Consider the following 22,392-nt stretch of genomic DNA (forward strand, 5'->3'; position numbering starts at 1 on the left):
AAATTTTCCTAAAGTGGTTGTCCTCTTGCAAACTATTTTAGGATAAAAAATAGTTGCATTGATTTTCTTGTGGATAGAAAAATCTGATCAAAGATTAGACTTATGATATAGTACGCCAGACATGCATTTTTCTCGACACGAGACTTATCAGTGTGATCAAAGATTAGACTTATGATATAGTACGCCAGACATGTGTTTTCTAGACTTATCATTGTGATCAAAGATTAGACTTATGATATAGTACGAAAGACATGTGTTTTCTCGACACGAGACTTATCAGTGTGATCAAAGATTAGACTTATGATATAGTACGCCAGACATGCATTTTTCTCGACACGAGACTTATCAGTGGTGCTGAAATCAAAACAGTTGAAAGGCAAATCAATTACTAAATTAAAGAGATTTAAAAACCAAAAATTCCAAAAAACTGTGCCAAATCTGGCTAAGGCCTGTTATGGCTGGGAGTAGAAAAAACCTGTGTTTCAAACAATTTTAACATTTTACGAATTTTTATGTGTCCGTTTACGGGACGTATTATGGTATACCGTTGCCTCTCTGTATGTCCGTCCATCAGTCGTCAACATGTCGGATAATAACTCAAAAATTCTTTAACCAATTTTCATTAAACTTTGGTGAATTGATTATATCTATTGACTTAGCTCCCTTTCGATTTTTATAAATTTCACATTTACCTTTCTGAGTGATGGGTTTAGTCTGTGGTTTATGTTTGTTTGGACATCAATAACTTTGTCAAACCTTCATGGAAATTTATGAAATTTGGATAGAAGCTTGTTTATGACCAAAAGACAGTTTGCAGAGCAAAATCTGAAAATATTTATTTTCATTTTTCTGTATTTTACTATTAAATAAATTGACTTAGTTTTGTTTACAGTTAACTTTCTGATTTAGTCTGAGGTTAAAGTATGAAATTTTGACAGAAGCTTGTTTATGACCAAAAGACAGTTTGCAGAGCAAAATCTGAAAATATTTATTTTCATTTTTCCGTATTTCATTGATACCTTCATACATGTAGAATTTTCTGAAACTTTGGCAGACTCTTTTTTATGATTTAGAGATAATGTCTGAAGCAAACTTTTGAATATATATTTTTCATTTTCAGTATTTGTCTGATAGATGGACTTAGTTATTTTACAGTTAACATTTACAGACAGTCTTGGATTACATTTTTGACATGATAAATTTGTAAACTGTTTGGATTATTATGAAACTTGGACAGAAGCTAAATCTTCAAGACAGAGAAATAGCATCTAAAGAAAAAGCTTGATTTTTTTTTTTTAAATTCTGTATTTTGCTGATAAATGGACTCACTTTTTAAGTCAACATTACATTTTTACACTGACAGCAGTAATCACAGGCGAGACACATGGTTTCGCAGTACACCTTACAAATTTTCTAGTTTTCTGACAATAACTCTAAAAAAGCTTTGAGCAGTTTTCATGAAACTGATGACTGGTTTATGTCTATGAGAATAAGCTCCCTTTAGTTTTTTTTATAAATTTCTGATATGACATTGAGGAGTTATGGAACTTTATTCGTTGAAAAAGTGACAGGCTTATCATGCACTCATGGCACATCTCTTTTTTTTTTTATATAGATTTGTTTTGTTTTAATTTTAAAGATTCAGACCATGATGCAAAACTGTATGTAACTTGTTAGGAATAACATTAATTATTTGTAGCATCTAAAATTCAATTGTGTTTTATAATTAGATATTAGGTATGTGTTATGTCAGCTCAGTTTATCTGCCTCCTGTTTATAATATATACAGTCAAACCTGTATTAAGCAGTCATTCTTAAGAAGTATCAAAAGTAACCGCTCAAGAGAGTTGACCTTTTAAATGAGGTTCCGAATAAATTTGGTATAAAAAAAATAATGCTTTTGGTAATTAATCCTTAAATTTTGTATTGCAACTCCCAAGATATTTTTATAGTGTTATCTCACCAGCGAAAACTGATAATAAGAAGTATACTTTGGTTTCAGGTGGTGAGCTAATATTTGATGAGGCAGATGTAGAAATAAGGGCAGACAACATTTTAATCGTAGATGGAGGACTTTTACAGGTATCAAATTTGTTATTTTAAGGACTAGCTATTAGAGAAAGTCATTTTTAAAATTGTAAAAGTTGATGTATTTACAAGATAGATAATAAAAAACCCATTAAAGTTTAATAACACCCTGCTGATTCTTATTTCTTCTGACTGGTCATGTACTTTTAACTTAATATGTGATTCATTAACTTCATTTAGTTTAGTTATTTCATCAAATTTCATTGCTGTTGTGATAATATGAATAAAACATTGAACCTTACATCATTATATATGAAGTAAAAGTCATTAGTAAAACTGACTATTACACCATTATTATTATTATATCAGATATAGTACTTCTCCGCTTTTGATAGTTAATTTTCTTATATTTATGTGCCTATCAAAGACTTCAATTTTTCGTATACAAAAATTAAATTATTTCTTCAGGTAATGCAGTTGAAGTTGTTGAATCTCTGATTTTCTTATGCTATACTGATGTTTCACTGCTGTGATGATTTAACAGTAACACTATATTAATTTGTTTTTATAAAAGGTCGGTACAGAGGATCAACCTTTCCAACATAAAGCCATTATCACTGGAACTGGACATGTTAGAACTAAAGAACTGCCTATTTATGGAACTAAGTCAGTTGGTGTAAGAGAAGGAAGACTGGATCTTCATGGTTCGTTTAATTTGATACAATTAAATCTGTCTAAACTTAACCCTGAGTAAATAGGAAACATGTCTAAATGGAACCCTTAGTAAATAATAAACCTGACTTTAGGGCATAGGATACAGGGAAGAACTCTTATTGATTTTATTTTGTAGTATTTTGACACGAGGTCAATTTTTATATTCACTATGGAAATATGCAAAGAAAAATATACCTCCATGACTTACTTTTCGAGATATTTCAGCTTTAAATATGCATGTTTTATGTAAAAATACAAAATTTGATTTATCAATACCTTCCTTATAGATTATAACATGTTCTTTTCCATATCGGCCTTGGTATCATCCCGAGATTCCCATATTATACTAAGGCGCTAGCTGTCCCAACATCATAATATAGGACGTCTCTTCAATGATAAAGATAAGTTTATTTCTTTGAATGTGCGCTGTTCAAACAGTTTTATAAACGTGAGGGTTACTTTATGATCAAGTCAGTCTCAAAGATTTTACTCTACTCTCCAAACTGGAAGAAAGCTGATATGGATTTTGCATGTGAGTGCAGATTTGGCTCTCCCATTGAAATTGTATGGGAAGCCCATATTTGCCCCGGACTGCAATATGACTGAGGCAAATCTAAGTATATTTCATATTCAAAACCCAATGTTTTTGTAACAATAATGTGATAAAAAAGATTACTGACCATTTTAGTAGTGATATGAGATTAGCTTCAAGGGTAGAAATTTTCTCAATAAATTTATGCTAATTTTTATTTTAAAAGTTGTGTCTGTAAATGTGTAACTACTCACATATCTTTGTATTGGAAAATGCTCAATCTATTTAAAGGTCAGGTTATTGATGTAACATGGACAAAGCTAGCCATGACTGCAAATGTAGGGAGTAACACAATAACTGTTAAAGACTCTGTGATCAGTGGTACCAGACCCTGGAGAAATGGAGATCAAATTGCTATAGCATCTACTGGTCACTTCAACTCCCAAGAACAGAATGAGTTACATACTATTGATTATGTTGATGGTAACGGGGTAACTATACACCTGACTGGTACCCTGAAATATGATCATCTGGGAATATCTGAAACAATTGGTGGACACACTCTAGAATACAGAGCAGAAGTAGCTATGCTAACACGTAATATTCTAGTAAGAGGGCTCAACGACCCCCAATGGAATGATAAGATTGAAAAATGTGACGCAGGATTTAATACTGGTTTGTAAAACATATTTCTAATTAAGGTTTACTTGATAATGTCTAGTACTTGTACATCATATACTAGTGGAACATAAAGTTAGAGAAAAATACTATCTTTTCATTCTTCTTAAGAAGATCTCGTCTTAATATAACTGTCCAATTTTTTCCTCATAGCAACAGAATTTTTATACACCTGTAGAAGAGGGGGACTTATTATGTTATTCCAATGTCAAGCCATACATCTGCTCAAATTCTGCACTAACTTCAGTATGCCGGTTGATTCCCTCAAAACTTAACATTTTTGTTGGAAGTGATAAAAGGAAGCTGACCCGTTTGACTTTTAAAATAATTTGGTATGTTTTTCCAGAGTTATGGGACTTTAATTGTCAGATTTAAGTAATTTTTCACATGTTGTACCATAACTTGAATTTGTGTACTTTGATATACTGGAAACTTTTATTGAAACAATTGTTGGAATTGGTGGACATAATTCACTATTTGATTAAAACAAAAATTCCAATATATCATTCTAGAGTTATTGGTCTTTGACTGTCAGATAGATAAAAGACATTTTTTAAATGTCATACACTAGCTCTAGTATGCTTGGTTCAAATTACTACAAACTTTACATTTTTGAAAAATGGTGACCATGATTTAAAAAAAATCATCATGTTTGAACACAATGTCAAGTTTTAATTTTGGCTTCCCAAAGTGTCATATTTTCCTGTCATCAATTATAAAAAAAAATTTGTCTGGCCAATGGATGGCTAAAGCAGACATGGTCTGAAATGTGGATTTACCACTTTAATTTAATTTAGGAAAAAACAAAAGAGGTTTGGGCCATCTTTTTTACTTGACCTTTTTCCCTATCACAGACCCACTTTTCCTGTCATAAAAGTGACTTGAGGAGTAATTACTATAAAAACAAGTCCTAATTGAACAACAAAATAATAATTATTATGAAGGTAAATTGTTTGAAAGACAGCTAAGATTTACCTGTTGGACTGACAGGTAAACTGTAAAATACAGGACATCAATCGATCTTTTTGAAATTGTATCTCATATTTAACTAGTTTGCCTCTAAATTATTTTATCAAAAAAGTATTTACACTGATAAAATATTAAAGGTTTAAGTGTGAAAAATTTTAAAGAACCACATTGTCTACATAAGTACAAGTCAGTTTACAGAACTATCAATGTATGAACTAATGTCAGTTCATGAAATCCATATCAAAAGTACGAAGTATTCGTTTCATGTTTGTCATTGTCAGAATGTCCTTGATTCCCCAATGATTTATACCTTGATTTACTTAAGCTACAAAGTGTTAAGCGATTTAAAACGGGATTGAAAAAAAAGTCCAGCTGTGTCAATTTTTTTTTTGGAAGCCCTGCATGGGCTGTGGGTGTGTAAATATATACCAAAGTGAGGTCATTCTGACCTGGACCCCTATTGATAGTTAAACATTATCTTATTTGTGTTTGGTGCATATCTTTTGTTCTGTAGCACTAAGATTGACAAAACTTTGTATGCAGAAGTGTCATACTGACCTTGACTTTGACCTTTAATTTATGATATTACAGTATACAAACCTCAGACTCTGTTCCTGAGTCAGTATAATTCTGTCAGATTGACCTATCAGTAACCATGTTTCAAACTAACACAGAGGCAATGACTGTATAAAATGAATGGCTGACACCAAAAATCTCAAAATGTCATTGTCTCAAAACTGAGCTTCACAGCAGCAGGTAAAATGAGAGGTCAAGGGAGGTATTAGTCCTGCTATGTGGATGGAAAGCTCTAATTCTCTTCTCTCATCTTAAAATTTTCATTCTTGTGGTTTCCATGTGATGAAAAAGTACCATTTGACAATATCTGTTCAGATTTTAACACAATGCTATAAAACATAGAATACAGGTTACATTCAATTTGAAGTTTGGTTTTGGCATTCACAGTTTAAGAGTTTTCCTACAAGCTGGGGTATTGGTGATCACTAGGTCATATGATTCTAGTTTAGACATTGGTATCTTCAATGTTTTATTGTGTGATATTTTTTTTACTTACAGGTGAATTTGATGTACAAACCTGCTTTCTGGGAAGATTTGGTGAAGAACTTGGAAATGATCAGTTTGGTGTTCAAATTATAGTCCATGGATCTGAATATGATAAACATCTAGCCCAGGCCTATGTTGAATATGTGGAGTTTAATTATGCAGGACAAGCTTTCCGTCTGGGAAGATATCCCATGCATTACCATTTGAATGGAGATATGACAGGATCTTATGTAAAAGGATGTGCCTTCCACCAAACATTTAATAGAGCTGTCAATATTCATGGCACTCACAATGTATTGGTGCAAAATAATGTGGGATTTAATGTAATGGGTGGAGCTTTCTTTTTGGAAGATGGTATTGAAACAGGAAACATTTTTGATGGCAACCTACTGATATTTGTACGTGAAAGTTCGAGTTTGCAGAATGATGACATTACACCTGCAGCCTTCTGGATAACTCATCCAAATAATACAGTAACAAATAATGCAGCTGCTGGTGGAACTCATTTCGGTTTTTGGTATCGACTTAAAGACCGTCCAATGGGTCCATCTCGTACCGACTCTGTCCATCCAAACCATGATATAATGGGTAAATTTGAAGATAATTCATGTCATTCCTGTGGATGGTTTGGTTTATGGATATTTGAAGATTATTTTCCAAGAGATAATGGATTATCCAGTGGAATTCCAACAACTGCTGTATTTAGAAATATGTACACATGGAATTGTGACAAAGGGGCGGAGCTTGTCAATGGAGGAGCAGTACAATTTGAAAATTTCAAAATGGTCAATAATAGGAAAGCTGGTTTTGAGATTAAACAAATTAAGGAAGGTGATTTTTATTCAGACACTGGAGCATTGATTAAAGATGGATTTGTTGTCATGTCTTCACCATTGTTAGGATCAGCCAATAATCCAGGTGGCATAGTTCTTCCACTCTCAAATAGGTAAGTTAGGGACTTGTGGTTAGGAATGAGAGCTTGACCGTATTTAATAGACGCTTGACTATTTTAACAATATGATGACCTTTAGGTGTCTTTTCTGGTTTTTATCGATGGGATGTACTATCATAACTATGGTCTACTGTTGTTCATCTGCCTACCATTCATTTGCTGCACAAAAGTAGCAAAATACTTTGAGCAAATTTTATGAATTTTGTACAGAATATTTAAATCAGTAGAACAATTTTCCTTTTGATTTTGAAAATATCTTAGTTTGTTGTTGTAGAGTTACAGGAATTCAAACATCAGATAAAAGGCAATTTTTTTTACGTATTGCATACTTACTTCAGAAAACTTATATTGATCAAATATTTATTTAAAACTTTACACTGTTGCTAGGATTTGGAAAGGTAAACTCCCTCTTGATTTTGAAAATTTTCAGGTTTGTACAGGAGTTGTATGGGACTTCAAACATATCAAAGGTCAGATTTATGCACTGACTTGAGTACAATATACTAATAAATGCTCAGATAGATTGAATTTTGATTTTAAGTTTGGTTTTTTTTAGATTTTTCCAGAGTAATGTGTCTTCAACCAAATATTGTCTAGAAAAAAGTTATAAAAAATCATACGAAGAACAAATTGCTTCCACAACTAAGCTGTTGAATGATATGGTTATGATCTTCTTTCAGAACTATGGTTTAAGACCCCACCCTTCTTCATACATGACTGGCTCTGTAACTGAAATTATGAAATTTTATCAAAAGCTAAGGAGAAAGATAGAAAGTACCTATTGATATAAAACTTTGGATCATTAATACTGTTATAATCAGCATTTTATTTCAATAAGCCAGGACACTCTATGTATAACCAGAAGTAAATCTCAACTTCAACAATTTTAGAATGCAATGAAAATTTTCTAAAATTCATTAGTGATCCAACTTATGCCACTGTTTACATTATGTATAGTAATAGGGTCTCAAGTTATTTTGAATGCAGTTGTAACTGCTTCTCCAATCAAAAGTATTTAACATGATTAAGAGACGTTGTAATTGAAGTGTAGTTTGAAAAAAACTTTTGATCAAGCTTAAAAGTAGGATATTTGTTTAAATAACTAGAATAAAAAAATTTTTAAATGGGTGACAGTTAACTTTAATACAAGAAACTACGAGTATTTTGGATTATTTTTTATCTTGACTTATTAAAGCGATTATAAGCATGCCAATTTTTTTTCTCAGGTTGTTAGTGGATGGAGTAGAATTTCTAGAATGTACCCAATCAAACTGTGCAGCCTTTAAATATGCATCTATAACTGGTAAAAGCAGTACTTTTAGTGGAGGATTTATGGCACAAACTCAAAATCTGTCATTCAATAATGTTGGCAGTAACCATCGAGGTATATTTGACTGGGAATTCCATGGACGTGTAAAGGATTTAGATGGATCTTTGATCGATGATGCATCAAAAGCAGATTGGACTATTGCCACAACAACGGGACTGTTACCAAGCTCATGTGTGGCCTTCCCAGGATTTTCACACCCTGGAAAAACTCCAGCCAGTATATGTCCTCCAGATGTCAAATTCCACAGATTTTCATTCAATAATATAAAACCTGAATCATTAGATTTCAAAGATTTTGAGATAGAAAGTACCAATGGTAAATCTGTAGGACCGTGGGCAAGGAAAAGAATGACACATCCTGAAGGCTGGATGGTATATTTGGTCGGCCAGACAACATACACACTATCATGGGTAGATGCTGATCATATGACAAACATCAGTTTTGATGGTGTTTTAGATTCCATGACGGTATGACTAGTGTATTTTATATATATTAAGTAAAAAGATTGGAAATTAATTGGAAAGACCTAATTACACATAGGAAATTAATCTGTTGAGAAATTTTATCATGTTGTCAAATATACTCATGGTTCAAGCTTTTGTATGATAAAATTTTTTTTCTTCAGAAAATGTAGAGAACTGGTCCAATGAGACAACTTGAACTGTCCACCAAGATTAAAGGACAAAGATGTAAACAACAACAGGTCACTCTCTGGCCTTCAACAATGAGCAAGTCAATGTAAGGCCTTCAAGATTGGTTAAGTTTTGTTAGTAGAAAAAAACTTTTGCATGCACAGATTCTTCAAACTGTATTCTCTTCATCATTTCCAATGATAAACAAAAATAACCCTTTACCACCTGTTTATAGATTTATCTAAATAATACCAATTATATGTTCTTTTTTTAGGATGGGGATTGGGTTATCTTCAAAATGAAAGTAGCACAGAAACCTGATTGTGTGGAAACTGATGGAATCTGTGTCAATGAAACAGATGCTTTATCACTAGATGGCAGCATTCATTTTCATGGAGATTGGATTTATTCTCCAAATGATATGACTGTCACTTATTTAGGTTTGTATTTACCGGTTGATAATCAGTTATGTGAAAAAAGGGGAAAATGATCTCTTCACATTTTTAGCTCACTTGGCCCATGAGCTTTTCTCATCACTTGGCGTCCGTCGTCGTCATTAACTTTTTTATAATACATTTTGAACTTTTAGAGAAACCAAATATGGCATGAATGTTGCTTAAGAGGTGCCGACCAAGAGTTGTTACTTTGTAGCTGATCCATCATCCAAGATGGCCGCCAGCAGGGGACTTCATTTAACATAGGACCTATGGGTGCTATAAACAGTTTCGTATAAAAAACTAGGGGTTATTCCCCGACTAAAAATAACCATGGAGGGAAATCCCTTTTTATTCATATAATTGGTGAAAAAGTATCATGTTTTTTGTATTTGATTGTATAAATTAGTTAATTAGCTTTCAATTTAAACAGGTTAAATGATTAAAATAATTTTAAAAATTAGATTAAATATACATGTTTTGAGGGGAGACAACACTGTAAACATCCTGTTGTTTTGGCAGTGAAAATTGAAAACTTATTTGCAGCCACTGTAGCTCTTTTCGAAGCAGGAAACCGTACCCTGAAACATGATTTTTATTAAAGGCCAGGTAAAAACCTATGAATTTCATACAGTTTTGATTATGGGAAATGTGCCTGTATCATGTTTACATGGGTATGCACATGAGCTGATTTCAGGTTTTTTATGTTCAGATTAGGCAACTTTTTCCCCATTTTCTCTGGATAGAACTTTTTTACTTTACTAAAAGTACACTATATTTTTATTTCAATATAAACTAGAGACAATTCTGATTCCAGTGATATCTAGTTTTATACAAGTATCTTTATTAACCATTCCACCACTAAGGGTCACTTAGACATGGTCCCTTAAAATATGACGTCATAGAAAAAAACTGTTGATTGCACCCTATGGACAATACATACAAATGTCTTCTTTTAGAGAACCACTGAATGGAATGAAACCAAACATGGCATGAATGTTTCTTATGAGGTGCTGACCAAGTGTTGTTACTCTGAAGCCGATCCATCATCCAAGATGGCCACCAGAGAGGGACTTAGTTTAACATAGGACCCTATGGGAAATACATACAAATGTCTTCTTTTAGAGAACCACTAAATGGAATGAAATGAAACATGGCATGAATGTTCCTTATGAGGTGCTGACCAAGTGTTGTAACTTTGTAGGCGATCAATCATCCAAGATGGTCATCAGCGGGGACTTAGTTTAACATAGGACCCTATGGGAAATACATAAGAATGTTTTCTTTTAGAGAACCACTGAATGGAATGAAACCAAACATGGTATGAATGTTTCTTTTGAGGTGCTGACCAAGTATTGTTACTTTGTAGCTGATTTGTCATCCAAGATGGCTGCCAGCAGGGGGAGTAAGTTTAACATAGGACCGTATGGGAAATACATACAAATGTTTTCTTCTAGAGAACCACTGAATGGAATGAAACCAAACATGGCATGAATGTTCCTAATGAGGTGCTGACCAAGTGTTGTTACTTTGTAGCAGAACCATCATCCAAGATGGCTGCCAGCAGGGGACTTAGTTTAACATTAGACCCTATGGGAAATACAAACAAATGCTTCTTCTAGAAGAGCACTGAATGGAATGAAACCAAACATGGCATAAATGTTCCTTATGAGGTGCTGATGAAGACCTTAATACATGTATCTTTATAGATTGAGATATACTGTAAACTGCAAAAATATCAAGAAAAGAAAATCTACACATAAGTCAACATGAGCAAAATTGTCAATAGACATCTTGTTGGAGTTATTGTCCTTATAAAGTCATTTTCTACAATTTCAATGAATTTATTGGTAATTTCTGTAAACTTTACAAAAGTCTTCTGCTTTTGATTAAATTACGGGGCCAATATTAAACCAAATTTGGCCTCAATCATTATTAGGGTATCTGTTATGATTTTAATCTATTTTTACATGATTTCCAAAACCAAAGTAGAATCAGGTGAGCGACACAGGCTCTTGAGAGCCTGTAGTTCTCAAACATTATTAATCAGAACTTCCTAACATTAAGTATCAAGCTTAATGTGAGCAAGGTATACTGTGTGATGCATTTTTATGTTCATAGCTCATCATCTTCCAGTTATACAAATACTTTAACAAATATTCCAATAAATAATTGACATGTGCATATATCTTTTTTCGTTACTTATTTCTCAGGAACTATGACTCAGAGCACCATGAAATCACAAACCAAAAGACATGTATTGGTCAAAATGTGCTCTCACAAAAATGGACACATGTCCATATCTTATGTCCATAGGCGGATCTGGGGGGCCCGGGCCCCCCCCTTTCGTGATAAAAAATTTGGTTGATTATATAGGGAATCACTGAAGCATGACTGTAGCGGGTCCCCTCTTATGGCAGTCAGTGGACCCCCCTTATAAAAAGTTCTGGATCCGCCACTGATGCCAAGCTCTAAATTACTATGAATATTAGGCAGGGTGGTTAATCAGTTCAAAAGATACTATAAAAAAATCTGTCATCAACATCATATTCCAAAATGGATTTTTAAAAAAAGCTTTTGAAAAAACAACATATTACACATGAAATTAGGTTATAATCTACAACCCATCAATCACAAGTTATCATCTTTAAAAATAAGACCATAATGTAGAACTCATCCTACAAACTAGGCTAAAATCTACAAACAATACATCACCAATTATCACCTATAGAAGTCTGCCCAAAATCTACAACCAATTCATCACAATTTATCACCTATAGAAATTAGGCCAAAATCTACAACCATAGATTGTATGACTGGTTTTCAGGAGTATTCAGTTAATGTACAAAATAATATTTGTCCACAAAGAATTTTGACCTCCATGTTGAAAATTGTATAGAATACAAAGTATATTATATATATATCAAACAGAATATCTGTTAGTTAAGAGTATTTAAAAATTAATGCAAATGAGTATTTTTATAGTTTCCATGACAAAACGAGATGTTGCAAGACGAAAGAGAGCTACAAATGATCAGTACCAACAAATTATTCTGAACTTCCAGTTATTTAAGTGTGCCTACACAGATTGCATGGTACCACTAGATCCGTATGATATACCTCCTGTAGATGTTAGACCATCTGATGCTGTATTTTGGTCAGCTAATACATCATGGCCAAATCAAACCCTTCCTGCAGATGGAGCTTGTCTCACAATTCCTGAAGGTAAGGGTACAAGGAAATCTCCATAATGAAATACAACCAAAAGATTTATCTTTGTCTGATAAATATGTAGTATACCTGTGCGTGCAATACACTGATGAAATATATAAAGAGACATGCAAAAAGTAGTCAAAACTGTTGGGATTGATAAAAGGAAGCTGTTTTCAATTTTTTTTATTTTTCTGTTTGTCGTTCCAGAGTTAAGGGACTTGGACCATTTGAATTAAAGCAATTTTTCACATATCGCGCAGTTACTCTAGTATTCCTGGATTGAATTCCTCAAAACTTTACAGTATCGTTGGATTGATAAAAAAATAAACTCCCTTTGTCGTTTCAGAGTTTGAGGACTTTAGTTTTCAGATTTAAGTAAATTTTTCACATGTTGTACTGTAAGTTGAGTTTGCTTGGATTGGTTTACTAGAAACTTTACAATATTGTCTGAATTGGTATTTAAGGACTTTGACCCTGAGATAGAAAAAAAGGGTATTTTTTTAATGTCATGCACTAGCTGTAGTATGATTGGATCAAATTACTTCAAAATTAACAATGTTGTTGGGATGGGTATTGGTAAACTTAAATTACTTTTGATTTTGAAAATATTCTTGTTTGTCATTCCAGAGTTATGGGACTTTAAACAGTCATATTTGACACAATATTTTAACGTCTAAGGTTATTCTCATGCTCTTTTTATATACCAATCCATTTTATTTACTTCTGATTAGAGCTATTTTCCTAATGCTTGTAGTTTAAAGGTTTGGTTGGCTTGCTTGCTTTGTTTGTATAAATGTTTGCTCATGCATTGTACTTAAGATTGACATCTGTAAATAATAGATAGGTGGGGCTTCAGCTTGTATACATTATACTCTGCATTATACTTAACATCCAATAACATATAAGTATAATGTATACAAGCTGAAGCCCCGCCTATCTATTGATTGCAGATGTCAATCTTAATTACAATGCTTGAGCAAACATTTATACAAACAAAACAAGCAAGCCAACCAAACCTTTAAAATACAAGCAATAGGAAAATAGCTCTAAATGCCTTCTAAATATCTCATATTATTTTTCGCAAAAATTTCAATATGCAAAATAAGGGCATATCATGAGTTCTTTGTGCAGCTGTTTATTAGATTTTATCATCCCTGTACTTTTTTAATAACCACATGTTTTTATCAAATTTATGTCTGGAGACTGTGCAGACCAGCCCATACTGTTAATTCCCTTCTGGGCGACAAAGTATTTGGTGGACCTATACATTGTATTTCTTGACACTAGTTACTTACAGGGCCTATAAAATAGGAAGCCCTAATTGCTGGAAAAATGACTGACAGTGCAAGACCCTCATGGGTAGTCAAGGTCATTAAAAAAAAAACTTGTCACTGAAATAATCTAGATAAAAAGAAAGAAATTTGGACTAGTCTGGCAAATTTGACTATTTTGGCCTAATAAATTTCATATACTATACATGTATATGTATGGAAAATGTGGTAGAATTTTAATTGATACTGTTTTGAAAATAATAGTAATTTTTTGTATTCTTATATAGACATAGATACAGTAAATATTAACTATATATATTATTATTTAGATGTGTGGATGGTAGCTGACACTACAATCCCTCCCTTGTGTGAACTGATTCTATATGGAACATTGGAACTAGAGGGTGACGATGGACAGGGAGGAAGTCGTAGTTTTGAAATCAAGACACCACATATAGTTATCATGGGGAAAGGTCGACTGATTGCAGGATTCAACATGAATCAACCATTCTTAGGAAATCTACATATAATCCTGCAGGGAAGCCATAGTTCTCCTAATTATATCCTTGAACCTGATGGCAGAGATATTGGAAAAAAGGTCATAGGTTAGTTGTTGTAGATTTTAACAGATTAGGTTTTTCTCAAGGACAAATGTGGTTTGTTTTGTATAAACAGGAAATTGCCTTTAATTGATGAATTTTGCCATTTGTTAAAGTGAAGCTCATAGTTAGTTTCAATAAATGTGTTTAACCTGATATTTTCATGTCAGGATTTATATGATTTTTTAAGATAAACATTGTGAAATTTACTGTTCACTACCAAATATTTATGTTTTTTGAATTAATGTTAAAAACACGACAAATGTAATCAATTGTGAAAGAATGAATTGAATTAGGAGTGGATGATGGTATGTGAAAACCGATGACAAAATGTTTCAATAAGTCATCGATAAATCTACTGTGAATTGAGAAATTATTGCATGCATTTATTATTGCTACTTTTGATTATTGAATACATTGCGAGATTAATTATTGCCATTTCAGGAAAAGCTTCATACAGATTTATGCATCGTAATGCAAGTTTTTATCATTGCAAGACTCACTCAGCTGCATTATTTGTATGAATAAAAATCTTGCAATAAATTCTGAATTTACAGTAGTAACCCTGATTATTTTACAGGGGTTTTTGGTGGTCTTGATTTGAATGGTAAACTAATAACCACATCGTGGACAACATTAGCAACAATGGCCAGCATTGGTGATCAAAGTATAAATGTAACTGGAGAAGTTGGCTGGGTTACTGGAAATGAAATTGTCATAACACCAACAGGATACAGTGCATGGGAAACAGAAACATTCAAAATTGATGCAGTATCTGTTTCAAATGGAAATACAATTCTCACGCTCAACGACACTATCAAGTATAAACATTTAGGTGAGTTTTCTTTGGTGTATGTTCATTTGTATTAGGTTTAAGGTTTATATTGTGACATAAACTTTAAACTTAATCAATGCATTAAGATGTAAACTATTACTATACATTTTTGTCCTTCAAATTGATAGTACGACCTCAATTTTATGGTTGACAAATGACAGATCATGTGTTAATGAAGGTTTGAAATAATGATCTTGTTATAGAATAAATAAAATTCCATCCTTCAATCAAAATATTGAGATTCCAAAAAATTAAAAAAAGATTGTCTTTTATCCTTTGTTGTTTTATTTGTTAAAGCAGTGGTAGAACATGATGTTTGTACTATAGATTGGTCAATTATTACTGTATTCATATAGCTATTTTACTACAATTATTTTATTGTAGTAATTAAACCATTTTTTAGACCTTTCAGCCACTGGCCTTATTCAGTTTCTCTATTATCTTTCTAACCTATATTGTAGACTAGTCACTTTTCACAATCATTTAGATGTTATACTTTTAGATCCTAGAACCTAAAAGGATTTAGGAGAGTTACATTAAATGATTGTGAATAGTGACTTGTTTACTATGAAGATTAGAAGGATAATAGAGAAACTGAAGAATGCCAGTGGCCGTAACATATAAGGACGATGGAGGCTATAAAAAATTTGATCAATTTAATTTCCGAACATGACTTTCTATTTCATATTGAAAAAATTAAGAATTTATTTAATGATCTAAACTTTTTTAGCTCATGAGGAAACAATAAATGGTAAAACTTTATCTGTGAAAGCTGAGGTTGGATTGTTAAGTCGGAATATTATAGTAGAAGGGGAGGATTACAGCGATCTGTACCCAGAATCCTTTGGTGGTTACATTCTTGTTGGTGCTTCCTCTATTGGTACAGGTCAGTATGATATAGGGTGCTTCCTCTATTGGTACAGGTCAGTATAATATAGTTACCATCCTTGTTGGTGCTTCCTCTATTGGCACAGGTCAGTATATTAAATTTACACCTTTGGTGGCAGGTTTCGATTCCAGAATGCAGAATGTTGGTATTCAATCCTTTAAAGTTCGTTTGATTTTAGGAATATTTATAAATTTAAAGTAAGGTTATGCCTTCTTTTTTTCATTGAAAAAAAAGCATTTTAAGTTCCATGAGTTTAAGTAGAGTAGAATATGTTGAAGAGTTCTTCCCTTTCATCATGCTAAAAAATGGATTATTTTGATTTCAAGATAAAGTACTGTATTTCTTAACCAAATCCTTTTAACATCAACAAAGTTTCACAATCCATTAATTTGGGATTAGTTTCTATAATATTTTATTTGATTAACCATTCAAGATTTATGGCCATTTACAATTGATAAATTGTAATGTAGTGGGTTTTCTGATGAATTAAAGTTTTACTGAACCAAATGATATTGACTTTATGTTTTAGGCTATGCTAGAATATCTAATGTTGAGTTCTACCACATGGGACAAGAAGGATATACTGAAGATTACGATCCACGATATGCCATTGCCTACGTTGACCACGGACCTGTCAGTAATAATAAACCATCCTACGTGAAGTCTAATGCCTTCCATCATGGTTTCTCACCTGCCATAGGAGTATACAACACACATAGTCTACCTGTGGAAGATAATGTTATCCATTTCACTATAAAATATGGTGAGTAACTACAGTGTAGGTCTGTTGTAACAACACACATAGTCTACCTGTGGAAGATAATGTTATCCATTTCACTATAAAATATGGTGAGTAACTACAGTGTAGGTCTGTTGTAACAACACACATAGTCTACCTGTGGAAGATAATGTTACCCATTTGACTATAAAATATGGTGAGTAACTACAGTGTAGGTCTGTTGTAACAACACACATAGTCTACCTGTGGAAGATAATGTTATCCATTTCACTATAAAATATGGTGAGTAACTACAGTGAAGGTCTGTTGTAACAACACACATAGTCTACCTGTGGAAGATAATGTTATCCATTTCACTATAAAATATGGTGAGTAACTACAGTGTAGGTCTGTTGTAACAACACACATAGTCTACCTGTGGAAGATAATGTTATCCGTTTCATTATAAAATATGGTGAGTAACTACAGTGAAGGTCTCAGTGTTCTCCCCTGAAATTTTTGAAGGCGCAAAAATTTGTAGCCCGTAACCCTTTTTTTGGAGTGAGCTATTGTGACGCGAAACAATCCTTCAGAAATACAATATGAATTTAAATGCTTTATGACAGGTTAGGTGTTTAATTATGTACACTATTTATAAATTATTATAAAATATAATCAATTTACAATAATCACTGTCCATTTATAGAGTTAAAACTTAATTCAAGGAGTCCAAATTTAGTAATTTCAAGAGAATTTTCTCCTGTTCTTTGAGCCTTCCAATGCTGAATAGCTTTAGATATTTCCATGTCTGGTGCATCAGCTCCTTCTCTTAGATATTGTATTATCTTATTATTAAGCAGTTTGTAATTTTTGGAATACAACTTTATTAAAACGAAAGAATTAAAATGAACAGGTGTTTGACTTTTCGAGATCGTTTCCGTGTGTATTTGGCACAATCTTTTCTTTGGCAAGTAGAAACCTGACAAATTCTTCAAAGTTAAGACGAACAAAAATGTTTACTAGTGATATTATGCATAAGCTTCTAAGTTTCCGTACCCAAATATTGATATTGAGTTGTTAATTGTCATAGTTTTCTTGCGCAAGGACCGAAAACCAACATAACTGATTTATTTTTTTAAACATGACAATTAAAGACGAATTTTATTTTCTAAGAACAAAATGTCTCATTCTGACCCTGAGTATTGATTTACATTTTTAATTTATCATAAATATTAGTTTACTTGGTGTTTTTTATATGTAAAACGACTTCCATTCATAAATATTTGTAGTTGTGTATTGCAAAGCTACCACATGTTTTCATCATGTTCATTGGTCGTAATAAAATTAATTTTATTATTGACCAATGAGAAAATTCAATATTTAATTCCGCAAAGAAATCAGGAAAGCAAAACATTTCGTTTTTATTTTTTGATCTTTTCTCGTAATTCCAACCCTGAAACACTGAAAAAAGTATCCAAGAAAATATTTATCTATAGGATGATATTAATCTATGCAATTATGTGATCTGATAACGAAGGCAAAGACAGGTAAAGGATAGACTGGAGTCAATCAATAATTGTATAATTTGGTGTTATATTGATTTTCTTCTCACATGGTCTACTTAGGCCTGTTTTCATGTTCAGCCTATGATAGTAGAGGAGAATTATATTTTCTGGTTTTATCTGCTAGTCATTCCTAACAGGTTTAAGATTTTGGTTAGGGAAGTTTTCTGTCATATCAACTCGAAACTTAGTACATATGTTCATTATAGGGTGAACTTTTAAAATTGTATGACAAATTATAATTTTGGTTCTGATTTGAAAGTAAACTAAACACGGATAAAGGATAGTGCAAGCAGAGCGGAGATGGATCCTATGGATACATATTCTTGTTTATGAATTACTGAGTTATTTTTTATGCCCCACCTACAATAGCAGTAGGGGCATTATGTTTTCTGGTCTGTGTCCGTTCGTTCGTCCTTCTGTCCCGCTTCTGGTTAAAGTTTTTGGTCAATGTAGTTTTTCATGAAGTTGAAGTTCAATCAACTTGAAACTTAGTACACATGTTCCCTATGATATGATCTTTCTAATTTTAATGCCAAATTAGAGTTTTGACCCCAATTTCACGGTCCACTGAACATAAAAAATGATAGTGCTAGTGGGGCATCCGTGTACTATGGAGTATGGACACGTTCTTGTTTAGTCATCATATTACTTTGAAGTTTGTAATGTGTTGTTTTAATCAATACACTTGGTTATTACAATAAAAAGTCCAGGGTTAAGTCAAGGGTTTATCTATATTCAATACAGCTATGCAATGTGGGTTTGAATTAACTAGTGATAGCATGCAGCAACAGCTTGAATAAGTATAACAAGCAGAGAAAAAAATTATGAATATTGAAGATACAGAAATTCATTAATAATTTGTAGAGTGTATATTTTTATCATTGCAGCCATAAAGTCTAATTCTTTGAACACACAGCTTATAAGGAATTTATTAGTCCTGAATGTGTGGGATGGTTCTTACCTTAACAGGCACGAAATCACTAACTATGATCATGATGGATCCATGTCATTGATGGAGGCATCAAATGTAGTACTAGAAAACAATGCAGTGTCTGGTGGTGAGAGGTCATGTTACCATGTTCCTCCACAGTCGTGTGACTCAACTACAGGTTTATACTCTGGAAACATTGCAAGAACATGTCTCCTTGGTGTTATGGTACTCCCAACTGATTCTGTGTCAGGAACTTGCGCAAAATATACTGGATTTGCTATGTCTAAGTGTGCATACTTTGGAATATATTATAACAGTGGACCAAGTCTTGTAGTTGATGATGTATGCATTTCAGATAGTGCAGTAGGTATATTTCCCATGATCATTGGACCTTCTGCTACTTTACACCAGTATGCCGATAAATCGGCCCTCATTTCAAATTCCTTGATAGTTGGTAAATCATCAGCCTTTGATTGCTCCACTGATGTTCTTGACTTAAGTGATGACAATATAGAATTATCTGTCAACAGTAGACCTACAGAGATCAATAGAAGAATTGGTGTTGTTTTTACCAGTTTTACAAGTGGATCCAATAACTGTCCAAAGAAACCCTGTTTCAACATTATGGCCTACCAAGCAATTAAAGGATTAACCCGAATTGAAGGTTAGTATTAAAGAGCCAAAGTGATTTTCAAAGAAAGTTGGTTTATAAACAGTTTTTAAAACTATCTTCTTTTTATAATGAGTTTTATAAAGTTTTCAGTATTTTTGTTCAGAGTTTATTTCATATCAAAACGTTATTGAACACTAGTCCTTTAGTGCCAGTGTGAACTATTTCATTACTTTGGCTCTGTGGGCCATGTTTTTGATTGAACTTGACATCTTCAGTTCTCATTATTTTTTCATTAGTTTCAGCATGATATGAAAGATTATTGCAAAAAAAGATCAAAGGAAAATTACACCAAATAGCAATAACACATACTGTCTCTGTTTCACTGAAATATTCTTCAGCGTGTAGGCTTTTAAAAATATTTAAATTTCTGTATCACATGTATCAATAGAAAATTATACTTTACAGGTGTAACATTTGCTGGATTCAATAATGAGTGTTCAACGAACGGCGCTGCTATAGCAACCAACACCAATAACGATGATGGCCAACATCCAGTAGAGGTACAAGGATTGACATTTGATAATGTAGATACGACTCATCGTGTATTTTATCATCGTCCTAGACTTTCGTAAGTTTAAGTATTTAGAAAGAACAGTTGTATTTCACTTTGCATCCCTAGTTTGAGTTCAATATGCATGTTAGTTATTGTAAAGGGAAGATTATATTCTGCAACAAAGATTGAAAAGACTATTTCAGTGTTATTATAGTTTTCAAATAGTCTTCTTAGTTAGAAATTTTACAACACTCATTGTACATGGAAAATTTAGGTTTAATTTTTCATGGCTCCTATTGAAGGGAATGATTTTATATTTGGTCTGCAGCTTGATAGTGTTGAGTTGTAGCTTGTATGCAATTTTTACATCTGCTGTGCAGCCACTTCCCGTTTGCTGATAGTTAGAAATTTTACAACACACATTGTACAAAGAAAATACCAGACCAGGTATTGGTCTTGTTCACCTAAACTCTTGATTCATAAGCTGAATTTTAAAGAAGCTTCTTGTAGAGAAAAATTTTTCCTTTCTACTGAATATTTTTCCGAAAAATTATTATGTAAATGGAACCCTGAAAATTTTGTTTGTAATGAAATCTTTGTGAGACCTTGACATTTTCAAAAGATTGAAACTAAAAAAATACATATCACAACACTTTACAAGTCTTATATGATTGCTTGCAAGACCAGGAAATCTTAGATACCCTGTGGATGCAGTTCATGACAAGGTTTGTATGAGTCAGAAATTATAGGAAATATTACACTAGCAGGTCTCAGTTTTATAGCATTTTTTGCTGGTGTTTTATTTTGTTACAACATGTTGGACATTCAATTTCCTGGATTTCCAGGGTAAAGTAAAACCATGAATTTAAGTATTCAATGAAGTACAAATTGCAGACTTTTGCATATCCATGAAATCAAATATCCTCTAAAATAAAATTTTTCCTCAATCCTCAAAATTCACAGTATCACAGGAAAGGGTGCATGTAGAACTATGAATTACTCAATCCATTTATAAAGACACATGATTCTTTACCAGAGTGAAAAAATAGGTTTTACAGTATTTACTTCATTCTTTACAGAACCATAAACGGTGCTGACTGTGTAGACATGGACTGTGATGGGTTAAAGAAGGCTTTAATCAAAGATAAAGACAACAGTCTGCTGGGTGCTGCAGGAGCTGTGATTCCTCAGTCCGAATTTATGTGGAGCGATGACGTTCAAAATCCACGTGGTCTTGGAGATTACAGAATTCCAAAATCTATGTTGACCACCGTCAGTGGAATCAGGATTGATTCTGCAGAATATAAGGGTATGTTCTGTCCATTCCCTTTAAAAATTATTGTTGTTATAACCATCTGCTTGACTTGTCTTTGTAAATCCCAAATAGATGAGATGTCTTTGATGTAAAAAATATGTTTGATTCTGACAGGCATCATTAAATGTTTTATTTTGGTGAACACAAAGAACAGTTTATACCAGTCAGATGTAGACCAATGGATGCAAATTTTGTTCTCAAAATGTATGAATGCACAACTAAATTAGTTGCAATAATCAAGTCCTTGGCACATACAGGTAATAAGGAGTTAGGTAAAGGGGGTTACCCTGTTTTTATTGATACAATTCTTTCTTGAAAGAATAAAATGGCTGTTCTGGTTTCAGTGACTTTCATAGAGGGCATGTATAGGTAACTTGGCTAACTTATAATTTTTTTTCAGTGACAGACATACATAAAGGTTGAATCAAATTTTAAGTCACCTGAATCAAAGGTTAAGTCACCTGAATAAAAGGTCAAGTCACCTGAATCAAAGGTTAAGTCACCTGAATAAAAGGTCAAATCACCTGAATAAAAGGTCAAGTCACCTGAATCAAAGGTT

General features: G+C 32.8%; 1 protein-coding gene across 1 annotated transcript in view; it reads left to right on the forward strand.

Moving 5' to 3' along the window:
- The window catches only part of LOC127702820 (fibrocystin-L-like), a 112,269-nt gene that overhangs the window by 78,652 nt on the left and 11,225 nt on the right, over positions 1 to 22,392 (forward strand). The window contains exons 34-47 of the mRNA XM_052207120.1: positions 2,003 to 2,082; positions 2,603 to 2,732; positions 3,566 to 3,949; positions 5,996 to 6,929; positions 8,162 to 8,732; positions 9,172 to 9,337; positions 12,317 to 12,556; positions 14,145 to 14,420; positions 14,995 to 15,249; positions 15,980 to 16,135; positions 16,668 to 16,901; positions 19,309 to 20,016; positions 20,431 to 20,593; positions 21,598 to 21,827. Of these exons, the coding sequence (XP_052063080.1) occupies positions 2,003 to 2,082; positions 2,603 to 2,732; positions 3,566 to 3,949; positions 5,996 to 6,929; positions 8,162 to 8,732; positions 9,172 to 9,337; positions 12,317 to 12,556; positions 14,145 to 14,420; positions 14,995 to 15,249; positions 15,980 to 16,135; positions 16,668 to 16,901; positions 19,309 to 20,016; positions 20,431 to 20,593; positions 21,598 to 21,827 (4,527 nt within the window). The remainder of the gene's footprint in view (positions 1 to 2,002; positions 2,083 to 2,602; positions 2,733 to 3,565; positions 3,950 to 5,995; positions 6,930 to 8,161; positions 8,733 to 9,171; positions 9,338 to 12,316; positions 12,557 to 14,144; positions 14,421 to 14,994; positions 15,250 to 15,979; positions 16,136 to 16,667; positions 16,902 to 19,308; positions 20,017 to 20,430; positions 20,594 to 21,597; positions 21,828 to 22,392) is intronic.

This window comes from Mytilus californianus, unplaced genomic scaffold, assembly GCF_021869535.1.
Source record: "Mytilus californianus isolate M0D057914Y unplaced genomic scaffold, xbMytCali1.0.p SCAF_5, whole genome shotgun sequence".
NCBI classification, from domain to species: domain Eukaryota; kingdom Metazoa; phylum Mollusca; class Bivalvia; order Mytilida; family Mytilidae; genus Mytilus; species Mytilus californianus.